This window comes from Dipodomys spectabilis, unplaced genomic scaffold (genome assembly GCF_019054845.1).
Source record: "Dipodomys spectabilis isolate Male_0828 unplaced genomic scaffold, ASM1905484v1 ptg000043l, whole genome shotgun sequence".
In the NCBI taxonomy this organism is placed as follows: Eukaryota; Metazoa; Chordata; class Mammalia; order Rodentia; family Heteromyidae; genus Dipodomys; species Dipodomys spectabilis.
This window is the reverse complement of record NW_024870720.1, coordinates 8,173,533-8,188,625: the sequence shown is the minus strand read 5'-3', so window position 1 is coordinate 8,188,625 and position 15,093 is coordinate 8,173,533. Positions and strand designations below refer to the sequence as shown.

Sequence of the window (15,093 nt, the reverse complement as noted above, 5' to 3'; positions counted from 1 at the left end):
CTGCTAGCTCAGTTAATATTCGTAACTAGAGAATGTTGGTAAGAGATTCCTTTCGTCTAATGTCCTGATGAATTTCATTTGCACAGGGACTTTGCTTATGTAGCAAGAGACAAAGATACGAGAATTTTGAAATGTCATGTATTTCGATGTGACACACCAGCCAAAGCCATCGCCACGAGTCTTCACGAGATTTGTTCCAAGGTAAGGCAGGTCCTGGACAGTGGTCCATTGGGTTCTTCCGTCTCACTGCTCAGGCTGGTAAAGGAAGGCAAAGGCTGGAGAGCTGCCCTGCAAGTGAGCATAGTGCTTATGCAGCCCAGGGACCTTTCAAAACTACCAGGCATTGGTAGCACAAGGAAGTCTGCTACTCTGTATCCCACTGACCATTGGGGAGTCCCAGGTTCAGGCGTGTGGGATGGTTTTCAGCAAAGGCAGGAGCCTGGTAAATGGAAGAAATAAATTCCAAACAATGAAGGGACAGTTACCTTGAGAAACAGTTCACTGCCTCTCCCCAGAGAAAATAAAATTTTCATCAAAATATCTAGTCCAACTGGGCATTGGTGGCTCACACCTGCAATTCTAGCTTCTCAGGATGCTGACATCTGAGGATTCTAGTTCCAAGCCAGCCCAGGTGAAAAAGTCCCTAAGACTCTTATTTCCAACTAACCACCAAAAAGCAAGAAATGGAGCTGTGGCTCAAATGGTAGAGCATTATCCTTGAGCAAAAAAAGCATAAGGGCAGTGCGTAGGCCCTGAGTTCAAGCCCCAGCCAAAAAAAAAGCTATAATAATCACAATGAGGCTAATAATTTAAGCTAAATTAAGTCAGAATAAAATCATCTCAGACTCTGGCTGTCCTAGCCAGACACGTGAGAGCCTTTAACCACCTGTGCTGGATCCTTCATCTCCAGATTATGGCCGAAAGGAAGAATGCCAAAGCCCTGGCCTGCAGCTCCCTACAGGAGAGGACCAACGTGAACCTGGACGTCCCTTTGCAAGGTAGGTCAGCTGCGTCCCCCCATCATGGCGCTCTCCATCCTGGCAAGACTCCACGGTCTTGGGTGGTTCTCTAGTGTTATGAGTTTCTCTAAAAAGCACACTCAGACCCACAAATGTGAGATCCCACAAGGCCAGAGTTGGTTTGGTGCCAGGAGTGTTAGGTGCCAAGGGCTGGCTAGTTTGGTTGCTGTTGGACAAGATTATAGATAGTTGTTAGTGGTGTTGTATAACTCATATGCATGGATTGGGTAAGGACATGGATTTTTGGTTTGGGGGGATCTCTAGTTACTCTTCCTGTGTCTCTACCCTTTGTGACTGGACTCTGAGCATCAGCCACATATAACAGGTAATCAAAAGCTGCTTCTTCCTGCTCATCAGAGAGACAGAGCAGTTTTTTTTGGTTTTTTGTTTTTTTTGTCAATTGTGGGGCTTGAACTCTGGGCCTGAGCCCTCTTCAGCTCAAGGCGAGCGCTCTACCACTTGAGCTACTGCACCACTTCCGGTTTTCTGGTTGTTTATTGGAGATAAGAGTTTCACGGACTTGCTTGCCTGGGCTGGCTTTGAACCGCAATCCTCAGATCTCAGCCTCCTGAGTAGCTAGGATTACAGACGTGAGCCACTGGCGCCCGGCCTAGAAGCAGTTTTAACATAACCAGGCATGAGGTAAAAGTTGACTAGGATCCTGACTGTTCTTATGGAGCATCCCGAAGGAGGCCATCGTGCCTGGGGGTGCTGTGAACCTTCCAGGTGCCAGGTGGTGGCTGCAACCACTGAGCTACGAATCCCTCTTGTTCCTTGTAGTAGATTTCCCAACACCAAAGACTGAGCTGGTCCAGAAGTTCCACGTGCAGTACTTGGGCATGTTACCTGTGGACAGACCAGTCGGTAAGTAAAACTTTGATCTTTCCGCTTTGCAAGCGCTTGGCTGAGGTGTGTTGTCACTTCCTCATCCTCTTGTAAAGCAATCCCTGCCCCCCAGTCAGAGTACAAGTGATCTTTGCAGGCAAGCTAAACGGGCTTGACCGATGACCCCCACCTACAGGGACCTAGCAGTCTTGAGATGTGTAGTCACAGCCTGTGAGGGGCTTTGGTGTCTTCAAGTGGGGCTGAAGAGGGGTTGGGCAACGGACCCTTGACCTGGTTAGAAAAGATTGTGGAGAAATCAGAACCCTCATGTGCTGGATGGGCGGGGGTGGGGCGGGCGGGGATTGCGGAGAGAGACGATGTGGCAACACTTCTGTCCGGCACATACACCCTAGAGAAAGGAAGACATCTCTCCATCTGAAACCTTGTTCACAGAAATTCATACTTGCTTCAAAAACAAAAAAAAGGAAACAATTTAAATGTCCATCAGCTGACAGATGGGCAAATCAGGCATGCTACTTGTAGATAATGGAATTGTTATTTGGTAATAAAATGCAATGAAGTATTGAAGCACTGCAAGACTCCAGTGAACCTTGAAAACGTTGAGCTAAGGGAAGGAAGTCAGTCACAGACAGCCTCAGACGGCGTACGCCCTTTATGTGCATTTTTCAGAACAGGCAAATCTCTAACGGAGAGACAACGTGTATGGTAGCCAGGGGCTGGATGTGGCTCCTAAAAGACGCAAGATTTTCTTATGAAATCTGGTTCATTATTTCCAGAGCATTCTAAAACTGATCAGTTGCCCTCTACAAATGTGTTTAAAATCAATGAATTTTACACTGGAAGTGAATCTTATGTGAGTTACGCTGGAATAAAGTGGTTACTCTTCCAGCCCAGAAAAAAGCCTGTAGGAACACCCAGCAAAACACCCCCACTGAATAATATTTGCTACTTATGTCCAAGAGGTGAGGGACCTGGCCTTATTAAAAAAAAATGCCCCCTAGGATGAAGGAAGGTCAGCTAGCACGTGCTGACTTCTGTTGGGTCCTCCTCTCCAGGTCCCTCTGCTTGGACAAAGGCAGCACTTGTTGAGGACTGGTCACACCCTCTGAGCCAAGAAATCTGTGGAGCAAGGTTGAGCTTAGTATACCAGGTATCCTAGACAGAACGAATGGCACTGTGCCCCTGGAGGGACTCCTAGGCTTCCTCTCCCTTAGAAATCCAGCCATTTTGTTTCCTCTGTGCATACATGAGCATGAGTTGATGAAGGGGCCTGTGTTCAGGCCAAAGATGGGCTGGGTATATGTATATAGCTGGGCCTGGGTGGTGAGGCCTGCATTCAGGAGTGGTCAGTAACTCCAGGACCTTCCTTGATCGCGCTTTCCCCTGACAGGCATGGACACCCTGAATAGTGCCATAGAAAATCTCATGACCTCATCTAACAAGGAAGATTGGCCATCGGTGAACATGAATGTGGCCGATGCCACTGTGACAGTTACTGGTGAGAAGGTAAGCAGGGGTGGTGGGCCACACTGGCCCATTGGGGCTACAGGAAACGTTTGGATATCATGGTCTTCCATGAAACAGAACATACACCACGGCTTGAGCTATTCAGAGTTGTGCTTACCTGGGACTGAAATGACCCTCGTTCATAAAAGACCCTGGCCTTCATGTCAGTCAAAACTGTGTACCCTTCTGCTTTCTTCTGGGCATGAAGCCTTTTTGTTTGGTGATTTCTATCTTCCTCATTTGCTTGTTTGCTAGTGGTGATTGTGTGTCCCTAGCTGTAGCCTACTCATGGGTTTGAGGTCTGGCCAGTCCCTGTGGGCTCGGTAGACCATGCTGGCTGGGGTTGTTAGAGAGGCCTAGTGATTTGCACCATCGGGAGTAAAAGAGATCATTGGTCAACTTAACAGAGCACAGCATTATTCTCAATCCTCATTATCCTACATGTGCTTGAAGAAACTGACAGAGAGATGAAGTAACTTACCCAGCATCACACAGTATAGGACCAGGCTTCAAACCAGGCAGTCTAACCCAGACTTTCAAGGTGCCTTATGAAGCACCTGTCCTAGAAAGGCCTCAAGTCATCAGCCTGCCCTTCTTCTACCATGATAGATCACCTTCAGTATCTCTATGAACAGGTCACTGACCTTCCTGATTCTCCAGGAGGTATACTGGAGTTTTCTTCCATTCCTCAAGTTTGTTGTATGACAGTGCTGCTCTTTCCATGCGCCGCCCCTTCGCCAGTCCATCCTTTACCCAAATCCTAACTCCAGCATCTGCCTCAAAACCTCCTGGCCACTTAGACCAGGCAGCGGGCTGCCTGCCAAGTCTGCTCTCGCACCTGATGGTGTATTTAGTAAGTCAGGATGTTCACATCTGAATGTTGACCATCTGGACATGTTGACCACTTGAGGCATTACATAGAGTTATTGCAAAGGATACTATCTTTTGCAATCCTAAGAATGAATTCTAGACATTTCCTCATGCTGCCTCATATGGGTTTCAGTTTGTAGAATGGGAGGGAGATGATTTGACAAATGGGTTGGTTTGGCAATTTGTTGGTTTTACATGGTTTTAATAGACATGCGATTCAGTGTGGCTGGATTCTCTTCTTATGCCCTTTGGAGCTCACTTGGGCAGATAGCTTTTGGGCTACTGGGTGACCTATATTGGGGAGTGTGTAAGAAGTCTGTATGACCTCGCAGACTTGGGGTACAGTGGATAGAGAACCAGACCTACATCAGCTCCTATGGCAGCAGTGTAGCTCACAGCAAGATAAGCCGCCAGACAGAGAAGCCCACCATCATGGTGGCCTCAGCATTTAGGTTGTTTTACCTCTCTAGGAAGACACAGTCCTTTCCGGATTTCATCTGGACATATTGCCTATACTAGGTCCTCTCTGCTGGGTGTGCAGTTTGTTCTGGTGACCATTGCCTATAAAGCACGGCCCGGCACCTGGTGCCTGGCTTCGAGCCAGTGATGGACGTGTCTTCCAGAATGAAGAGGACGTGCTGGTGGAGTGCCGGGTGCGGTTCCTGTCCTTCATGGGTGTCGGGAAGGACGTGCATACATTTGCCTTCATCATGGATGCTGGGAACCAGTGCTTCGAGTGTCACGTGTTCTGGTGCGAGCCCAATGCCGCTAATGTGTCAGAGGCCGTCCAGGCCGCTTGCATGGTGAGTGACCCCCACAGTGAGGTAGGCCTCCCCAGAAATGAGAGCACAGCAGCCGATGTCAAGGAAGAAAACAATGGGGGTATGTAAAGTCCTGTGCGATTTTTACCCCACTCTCATTCCTGCGGAAGCGCTGATCCCAATCCTAACAAGAAGTTTGCATTTCATGAGGCCGAGGCTCATACACTCGGCGAGGCCAGACAGAGCCATATTCTGTGGTGAGTCCATTAACGCTGGACAGGATGGGCCTCCAGGCTTCAGATCTGAGGATGACCTGTTCTGGTCCAAGCTGATCTCAGGATGAAATGCTAGTCATATGTGAGTTGTTACTATTTGCATTCAACTCGAGACTTTGGAAGTAAACTGTCCCACGTGATTTTTTATTTCAAATAGTTGGTTTAGGTGCATTGTGCTTATATAGCTTTTAACTCATCCTTACAACATCCCTGTTAGGTAGTAGTGAGCAGTGTTGCCTTTAGGAGAATTTAAGAGTGGGCCACCAGGTACCACATGGGTAAATGCCAGCACCTGGGATCGGCCCCACACTGCAGGGTAACAAAGCCAGGGCACTTCACTGTGTATGTGAATAGAAGTAAAAATCTTCTCTCATTCATTGCACTGAAGGCTCTGAAAAATTTTTATCGATGGTAAGGGAACTAAGCCAGATACGGTATACACATCTGTAATCCCAGCACTTGGGAGGCTGAGGCAGGAGGATCACAAGTTTGAGGCCAACCTCAGCCATATAGTGTGATCCTGTCTCACAGAGGAGGAGAGGGGTGACTGTGGGAGCCTAGACCTAATGTCCATGGTGCAGTGGAGCATAGCAAGCAGGGTTTCGGGGACCAAGTGGAGGGAGGTGAGGCTGTCACAATGGCTAGGGGCCTCATGCCACAGAGGTTTGTTCAGGCCGTGAATTGATCCTGTTTAGGAATTCAGCTCAGAGATGGGGGAGGACATGGGAGAGCTGCACAGGGACCGGTGAGTCACATAACCCCGAACCCGTCATAGTATAGGAAGCTAGAAATGAAGGGATGGGACTGGTTGAGAGGGAACAGGGAGGGTCTCTTCAGGCAACTGGCAGGTCTACTGGCTGACTGGTTTAGGTTAGGGGATATCAACAGTTTCTTAGACTGAAGGAAATAGACCAGGAGCTGGACTGAAGTGGGGGTCACACACATCCACCCCACACCATATTCCTGATCTATAATGGCACTGAATAGATAATTTGTATTTTAAACTAAGTGCTATTACTAAAGGCTCAGATAGTTAAAAAAAAAGTTTAGAAAGTAAAACAAATATAGTAGGCTAAGGTTAATTTATTATTGAAGAGAACTTGTGAATAGATGTAGCGTAGCTCAAGTGTAGGGTGTTCGTAAAGTTGCAGCAGTGCCAGGACTCTGCCCGGCCTTCATATCTACTCCTCATTCACTGAGCACACACCGCAGTGCCAAGCCTGCAAGCTCAGGCCATGGCCAGTGGTCTATGCAGGTATTCTAGTTAACCTTTTATACCATGTTTTTACTCTCCCTTTAGAAACTGTTAGATACACAAATGCTTACCATTATGTGATCGTTGCCTACGGCATTCAGTGAGCTGCTGGTCAGGCATGTAGCCTGGGAGAGAGGGGCTCTCGCATACAGCCCAGATGGGTAGTGGCTCCACCGCCTGGGTTTGTTATGTCCGCTGGGATGTTCACACCAGTTCCAACTGTGGAAGGACACGCCTCAGAACAGGTCTCAGTCATCGAGCTGGAGGATTAGTGGCAGCGTGGCCTTGAGAAAGGGGGAGAGTGGACGCAGAGCTCAGACATACCGGAAGGTGCTAAGAAGCAAAGGTGGTGCTCGGAAGGTGGAAAGTAGGAGCTATCTGGTTTGTGCCTGCTGGTTGGTTTGGGGTTGGGTTTTTTGTTTCACACAGCTATGATGAGAATGAGGAGAAGGAAACGCTAAGAGGTAGGGCTGGTGGGGAACAGGAAAAGAGAGCAGATTGGTTTTTGTAAGACTCCTTTGGCATGGTGGGGAGGGAGAAAGGGAAGGGGGCTGCTCACACCAGGCTCTGGCTCCCCGCACACACAGCCCCATCAGAGGCCCCATTAGAGAGGTGGTTCTGCTCCAGAGCTGTGGATCCAGGGTCCCAAGGCTCATGCACCTGGGTACGAAGGAGCAGGACTGGGGCAGAGGCGCGATGGGGTGCCAGGAGTCCAGCGGACCTATGAACCAGGGGCAGGGTAGGAGGGCGTGAAAGTGCTGCAGGAGGCAAATAGACACTGGAAGGCGTCCGTCAAGCAGAAGAGGATAATGACTATTTTATGCAATCCAAATGCATCGTAACAGATGGTTTGTGTTATAAAATGAATGGCTTTCAGCCTCCATTATACAATTTTTAAATGCTGCTAACAATTAAATAATTAGCACTGGCTATGGTGTGTCTGTAGATTTCCAGGCTAATCTTCCCTCTTGGAAACAACTTTTTCTGGTTTACTTTCTATTTTCATTGTATTAATGCAACTGTCATTGTAGAGTAAGGCCTTTGGATAAAATCCAAGCACCCTTCCCTCGCTCTAGAGCCAGCTTTTTTTTGTCCGTCATGGGGCTTGAACTCAGGGCCTGGGCACTGTCTCTGAGCTTTTTTGCTCAAGGCTAGCATTCTACCACTTAGCGCCACTTCCAACTTTCTGGTAGTTAATTGGAGATAAGCGCCTCATGAACTTTCCTGCTGGGCTGGTTTCCAACCATAATCCTCAGATCTCAGCTTCCTGAGTAGCTAGGATTATAGGCATGAGCCATTGGTGCCTGGATAAATCCAGTCTTTCTAACCCAGGGGTTGGCTTCCTGATTCAAATCTGCATAATTCTCCATCTATAATATGCCTGAATTCTATCTGAAATATGGTATTAACACATTTGTGTATGTATGTGTGCTGGTCCTAGGGCTTGAACTCCAGTCCTGGGTGCTGTCTCTAAGCTTTTATGCTTAAGGCTATCACTCTACCATTTGATCCACAGCACTACTTCTGGCTTTTTGATGGCTAATTGGAGATAGGAATCTAATGGGCTTTCCTGCCAAGGCTGGCTTTGAACCATGATCCTCAGATCTCAGCCTCCTGAGTAGCTAGTATTACACATTCTTTTGCTTCTACTTAATTTTAAGACATATTTTACGATCATACAGTAGAGGGCCAAGTGGAATTTAGAGCAGGACAAAGAAGAATCGTTATAAAAGTCATCAATTAGGTACAGTTTGGGTTGATGCTCTACCTACAGACTAGTTTGAAATTCCAAGTCCAGGGTCTTCTGCTTGTCTATCAGTTCCTGCTCTAGATGTGTGAGTGCTGATGTGGACCTGTCAAGATGCCTGTGGAACTTTTTTGCTCAAGGCTAGCACTCTACCACTTGAGCCATAGCGCTACTTGCAGCTTTTTGGGGGGTGGTTTATTGGAGATGACTCTCATGGACTTCCTGCCCAGGTGGGCTTTAAACCATGATCCTCAGATCTCAGCCTTCTAAGTAGCTAGAATACAGGTGTGAGCCACCTGTGCCCAGTTGATATTTTTAAAAATTGGTTGTAGAATTACTTTAAAGGGCTTAGATAAGAGGGGGAAAAGGTGATGAATTTTAACCTTTTCACTTAATACTGAAGAATGTGCTATCCTTCAATGATACAAAAGCAGGTTGGTATGTTGTTGTATTTCTGAAGAACTAAAGTTGTCCATGGTGCTGCTAATGGATTTTGAAAAAATTAATCCACTGGGATTTTTAGGTGAGTTATAAAATGTGTCCTGAAATTCCAGTACATCGTTTTTTGTTTTTTTTTTCTATGAAAGCAAAAAATAGGGACAGGAACAACACATTGCCAGGTTGACATTGCCAGGCATTTTGCGCATGTACTTTACAGCACTCTCCGTTGGAGTGCCCCATTTCGGGCATTTTCATTGGAGGCAAGAGATTTACTCACTGCCCGGGGTAACGCGGCTCACAGTGATGTGTGTGTATTCCAATTGTGTCTTCTTTCTCCTGCCATCTTTCCACACATCGTTCACTCTCTGTCCTGACCCTTTGTTGTCAGTAGCTCACTGTACTGCTGCAGCCTATCAGTACAAAGGAGAAGCAGAGGAGGGGCGTGGAGGGAAGGAAAGAGGGCAAAAGACAAAAACCATCTTCACTGAGCCTAATGATCTTTCAGAATTGAAAACACCCACGTTAAGAATAAAGTCTTGGACTTATGTTTAGTAGTCAGGTCACTAACTTTGATGAATTGCAGACCTATTCAATAAGAAAGAATATGTTGTTTCTCTGTGTGTGTGTTTCAGTTACGCTATCAGAAGTGCTTGGTAGCCAGGCCACCTTCCCAAAAAGTGCGGCCGCCTCCTCCGCCAGCAGACTCAGTGACCAGGAGAGTCACAACCAATGTAAAACGAGGGGTGCTGTCCCTCATTGACACTCTCAAACAGAAACGTCCTGTCACAGAAACGCCGTGAAGCTGCTACCTTAAAGGATTCATCATCATGACCTGAAAAGGAAATAGCTCCACTAAAGAAAAGGAACAAACCCCTGGCCTTCCATCCAGCGGCTGATGCTGTGTCTCCAGAGAATTCATCCTTCACCAGTGTTAGACAAGCATGTTCTCTCGTCTTGCCACCATCACATGATAGGAAAAGAAGCATGAGTAATTTTATTTGCAGTCAGTCAGTTACATCATGAGCAGTGGAAGGTCTTTTTCTTATTGTAAATATGGTGAGTTTGACCTCATGCACACGCAGAGAAGAATGTGCCACGCCCCTCCTAGTGAACCCACGCTGCGTCCTCAAGAGCGAGCAAGGCCTGATTCTTCTTACTGTCCTCACTGGATGTCAAAAGCCACCTCTGAGTTGTACAACACTAACAGTGTTTCCAGCACTGGAAACACTGGGACACTGAGTCTCAGATTACCATGAATTGCTGTATAAACAGGATATGTTGGGATTTTAGGTTTTCATAAAATTGAACCTGTTGGTTGACAAAAATTGGCTGTTGGCATCAGTATGAAAGCAGCTGGCAGCTTTCCTCCTCCATGAGCGCTTTGACACAGGGACCCTGTTGCATGTCTACAGCTGTCTGGGGTGGGGGTGGGGGGCAGTGTTAGAAAAAAAAAAAAGTGAACCTTTCAAAATGATTTCAAAAGAACTAAATTTGATGAATTAAAATCAAGCAAAAAAACATAGCCTTTCTCTTCAGATGGTTTTCAAACCGATTATTTTACAGAGAAACTAACAAGATCATGCATTTTGGGGGGATGGGACATGTTTCAAACTCTGCCTTACATTGTACAATGCAGCTAGAGAAATTCTAGAGTGTTCTAGATTGTTCACTATGGCCATTCTCTATCCAAACACAAAAAGGAAATACTCCTCATAAACCTTTCCTCCTTAGTTGGATAACTAGCCAATATGCAATTTGGAGTTGAGGAAACACCCCTCATATCTCTGTCATACACCATTATTTTAGGTTTTCACAAACACATGGTTTGTGTTAGTGTGCAGCCTAGCAGTGGTCCTGCCAGAACTGTGCTTCTAGCCTAAGTTTCTCTAGTGCTTTTCTGTCCAGAGAGCTGTCTGCCCATCATGTATTGTCCATGGCAACTGGTTACCTTTAAGTTGATCCTTTCTCAAATTTCTGTACTTAATATTAGAGCTTGTTGGACTTAACTAAGTACACTGTATTGTTTTTCCATTTTACTTTCAAGACTTACAAGTTTTCATACCAGAGAAAAATATACCTAGGAATAACGGACTACTTAACAGTTTCTCTCAAATGCCATTTTCCTGCTTCTTTTCATGTAGATTACTTACTACACGGTGCACAAATTTAGACTCTAGTTGACATTGTTGTCTTAAGAAGTTACTAAGGAGATCGATCCTAATATTAGTTTTGCTTTTTCCTGTCAAAATTAACGTTTACAACATCCAGTTCTGAAAGTAGTGCTTTACGTTTCACACTGCTGTGTATTTGTCAAAATGCTTTCCACATTCTTTCCACATTTGAGCCTTACAGGGTAGGAAAGGTACCAAATACATGGGAGAACTCAAAATATAAAGTACCAGAAGGTTCAGTCCGCTGGCCCAGATCTCACCAAAGCTCATCAGAGAGGCAGAACTCGGACCCACAATTCCTAGCTCTTGCTGTGTGGTGCCGCCTCCAGTCAGTCAGGAATATCCTTTCCAAACGCCTGCACACATGCCAGGAAGAACACATGTGGACGTACGGTCAGGCCATCTCAGAGTTCCCTCTGTGGGTCTGTTCTGCAGTGAATCATACACTGCATGAATCCTACACACCCCGTCCAGTCCAAGTCCAGAACCGTATGCTGCAGTGTGCCTCAGAGGTGCTACGGAGGACAGATGTCTGCACCCAGTAGCCTGTCCCAACCTGTGGGGTTGTCTGAGATGATGCTGGTTGTGGTAGAGATTTTCCTGACACATGGCCCTTCGCCGCCAGTCAATGCAACGGGACGAGTGGCAGGCCTTCTGCTTGTTGCGCTGGAAGAGTTTTCTGGCGATCCAATGTCATGACAAAAATGATGTTCCTTTTGAAATCCCATACTTCCATGTAACTGTAACCCCTCTGTACAGCATCTTTACAATAAAATAAAAAATTTTAAAAATCCAATACTTCACAGCAACTCGCATAGTACTCTATGCAGAGTGGCCTGTGACATGATAAGTTACTGCGTCGTGAAAGCCTGTGAAAAGCTATTAAAAATCCAGTGACCGCGATCCTCCAGATCTCCACAGTGACACGCTGTAGCGTGATTAAGACTTCAAAACTAAACAAGGAATCCACTTTGCTGCAGGAAATCTCTACCAGAACCCCATTCATTTTTTTAAGACATACATTTGTTTGTTTGTTTTCAGGATCAAGGATACTGATCTAGCTTTAAGTAGCAAACTAATTTATATATGCAATTTTAGGATGCAGTAAGATGAATGATAGCCTTTACATATTAGGAACTTTACTGCAGATTTGTTTTGGAAAATAGCTTTGCATACTAAATGCAGGTTAATTTTGTAAAATTCATTATGTTAAACAGTATGTTCAGATACTTTCTGCCATGGCCAAAAAAGTAAGTGTGAAAGTGTGTATGTGTATATGTGTGTGTGTGTGAAAGGATGCCAGTGTTTTACCTGAGCTCTTAGTGACACTTCAGTTATCTATGCATTCTTTATATCTGTGATTCGGTAAACAGGCAGCCATGTTCTCTATGCCTTGTATGTTCTCCCATTTGTTAATTAACTTGTTAAATACAGCTTAAGATATTTTTATTTTATTTATTCTATTTTTACTGAAATATACCGCGTTGTTGTGTTAATGTAATTATTATCTCTACTGAGAATTACTGTCACAGTGTATCCAACTCTAAGTAATCTCAGTGAACTATATGTTGCCTAAATGGTGGTTTTGTAATGCTTTGTAGTCACGTTTCTATTTGAATATGTAGAAGAAAAGGCAAAATGCTTCTTCCAGGTCCTTTTATTTTTTAAAAGCCACTAGCTAGACATAGTCGTGCTGCCTCATCTAAGTGCTTCTTGGCAGCACCAAGCCAACAGTCCTGTGGCTGAGAACTCTCCAGACTAAGCACTGTGCGGTGCTGATTTTTATATCCTTCACAACCTCTGTGATGCCATCTTGCTTTCCACCCATAGCTAACTGGAGCCATTGTTTTTGTTTGTCTGACTGCATGCAGGAACATTAGACCCACTGCCATTAAAACAAGTTCTTGGTGATAAATTGTTGGCACTGCTTTTTTTTTTTTTTTTTATCCGCTTGTAAGAATATTCTGCACAAAGCCATCACTAGCACCCCCAAAACTTCCTTTACCTGTACACACACTTGTAAGCATCACAACCCAAGATTTCATGAGCCCTAGGAAAAACATTTCCCCGTTACTGGCACAACTTAATAAAGCACGCTAGTGGACCAGGCTTCACCTCGTACACAGCTAACGTAGGTGTTCCTGGCCAGGAAAGCCATCACACCGCCACCCAGTGGTCCTAGTGGCCACTGCAGCTGTCCGACGCTTCCTTTTCTTTTCCCCATCTTACTGTTGATCACTTTTACACATTTCAATGTAACATGTTGTGAAAATAAATTTGGCTTCATAAAATGTTTGGCTCATTTATCTTATAACTCAGTTACTACTATGAAAAACACAAATATAAATGTGGTGTCTCTAGTCATCTTATTTTTGTATTATTCTGACCTCAAATTAAACTTTTTAGAAATCAATTTAGTAACGTAAGATTTTGTTTGGATTAAGTGCTTGTATCTTCCCATCTGGTGAGAACTGGGAAGTAACTTTAAATTGGTGGTAACTGCTCTGTCCTTACTTGGTGGTCAGGAAAGGCAGCTGGTATGGCGACATGGAAGCCCGTTGGGTCTCCAGCCCCAGTGTAGCCAGTCTTTCTAGGACCAAGTTAATTCAGCACAAAGAAGCCTGCCATTCCTCTAAGAACCTCTCTTAGGAGAGTGAAAACTAGAGATGCACAGACATAAACTCTGAATAGCAAGGGGCTGGAATCTGAATTTGCTATTGGAGTATCCAAAAGGCTAGCAGCTTAATTTTTTTTTTTTTTTGCAACACTTTTCTCTAAGAAGTTCAACTATCCAATGAAAAATAATATTCTGGGGCTGGGAAGGTGGCTCAGTGGTAGAGCGCTTGCCTTCAATGCCTGAGGCCCTGGGTTCGATTCCTCAGCACCACATAAGCAAAAAAGAAAAAAGCTGGAAGTGGTGCTGTGGCTCAAGTGGTAGAGTGCTAGCCTTGAGCTGAAGATCTCAGGGACAGTGCCCAGGCCCAGAGTTCAGGCCCCACGACCAGACCCAAAAGAAAAAAGAAAGAAAAAAATAATATTCCTCACAAGGATTCTCTCCTATGGCTTTCATCCTAATAATGTTTTACCCTTTTTACTCTGCCAAATTAAATAATTGATTCTGCCCTCCCCAGGAGACTTTCGGAGAATAAAATGAAAGCATCACTAATGAATGGTTTCATTCAGATTCTCTGTGAACTTGTAAACAGGAATCTCATGGCAAGCTACCTGTAGAGATTCTGGAGGTAAGTGAGTCCCACACTGCTATAGAAACTTGAAGCACCCACGCTACTTCCTCACAGTGAAGACACTTTGAAAACAATCTTGAAGTTTTGGACAGTGGAATATTTTTCAGCCTGGGGTAGGGAGGTAAGGATAAGAGGACAAGAATAGAAGATTCCTTGGAGCAGACATCAGGGTGCACACTCATAATCCCAGTTACTCAGGAAGCTGAGATCTGGAGATGCTGCAGTTGGAAGCCAGCCTGGGAAGAAAAATAGGACACTCCATCTCTAACCAATTTTAAAAAAGAAAAACTGGGCTGGAAATGTGAGCCAGTGAGCTGATTCTAAAAACCAGTTCCAAAAAAAATGACTCCTAAGGTAAAAATGTCACCTCCTATGGAGCAGTGTCATTTGGAGCTGTGCCGCCCTCATAGGGTGTCGGATTCTAAAGCCAAATTTGAATGAAGAGAATGAAATTTTAGGGCAAAGAGATACATTGTTTTTGAACTTGGTAAAATAAGGTAAGCATTTAAACTATTTCTGTGCTTTTGGTACTGACAACTGGATCTAGGGCCTCATGCATGCTAGGCAAAAGAGGTGCTCCACTACTGAGCCACATCCCCCAGCCCTTGGGTTTCTAACTGTGGAACCAGGCTGGCCTTGAACTCACTATGTAGCCCAGGTTGGCTGAGACTTGCCATCCTCCTCCACCTCCCCAGTTCTGTGCTTTAAAAGACTCTCAGTTAACCTAAGAAGAATTTTCAGGGATTTAAAATGGAGGCTTTACTCAAGTAGAAAAAAAATCTTCCCTTTCTTCACTTACACACTTTACTGGAAATGCGTTTTTTTATGTGCTAGTCCGGAGGCTTGAACTCAGGGCCTGGTCACTGTCTCTGAGCTGTTTCTTTTCCTCAAGACTAGTTGTTTACCACTTGAGTCACAGCACCATTTCTGGCCTTTTCTGAGTGTTTTTTTGGAGAT

The 15,093-nt window shown here is 45.1% G+C and overlaps 1 protein-coding gene across 5 annotated transcripts in view; it reads left to right on the top strand.

Annotated features, from left to right (window-relative positions):
* Nucleotides 1-13,182, top strand: part of Apbb2 (amyloid beta precursor protein binding family B member 2) — a 275,577-nt gene extending 262,395 nt beyond the window's left edge. For 4 of the 5 annotated variants that reach the window (XM_042677998.1, XM_042677995.1, XM_042677996.1 and 1 more), the window contains 6 exons: nucleotides 87-201; nucleotides 911-998; nucleotides 1,800-1,883; nucleotides 3,256-3,371; nucleotides 4,865-5,044; nucleotides 9,353-13,182. In XM_042677998.1, the coding sequence (XP_042533932.1) occupies nucleotides 87-201; nucleotides 911-998; nucleotides 1,800-1,883; nucleotides 3,256-3,371; nucleotides 4,865-5,044; nucleotides 9,353-9,520 (751 nt within the window). In that variant the 3' untranslated portion in view covers nucleotides 9,521-13,182. The remainder of the gene's footprint in view (nucleotides 1-86; nucleotides 202-910; nucleotides 999-1,799; nucleotides 1,884-3,255; nucleotides 3,372-4,864; nucleotides 5,045-9,352) is intronic. The other variant, XM_042677999.1, reaches the window with a different exon arrangement.
* The last annotated feature ends 1,911 nt before the right edge of the window (nucleotides 13,183-15,093 follow it).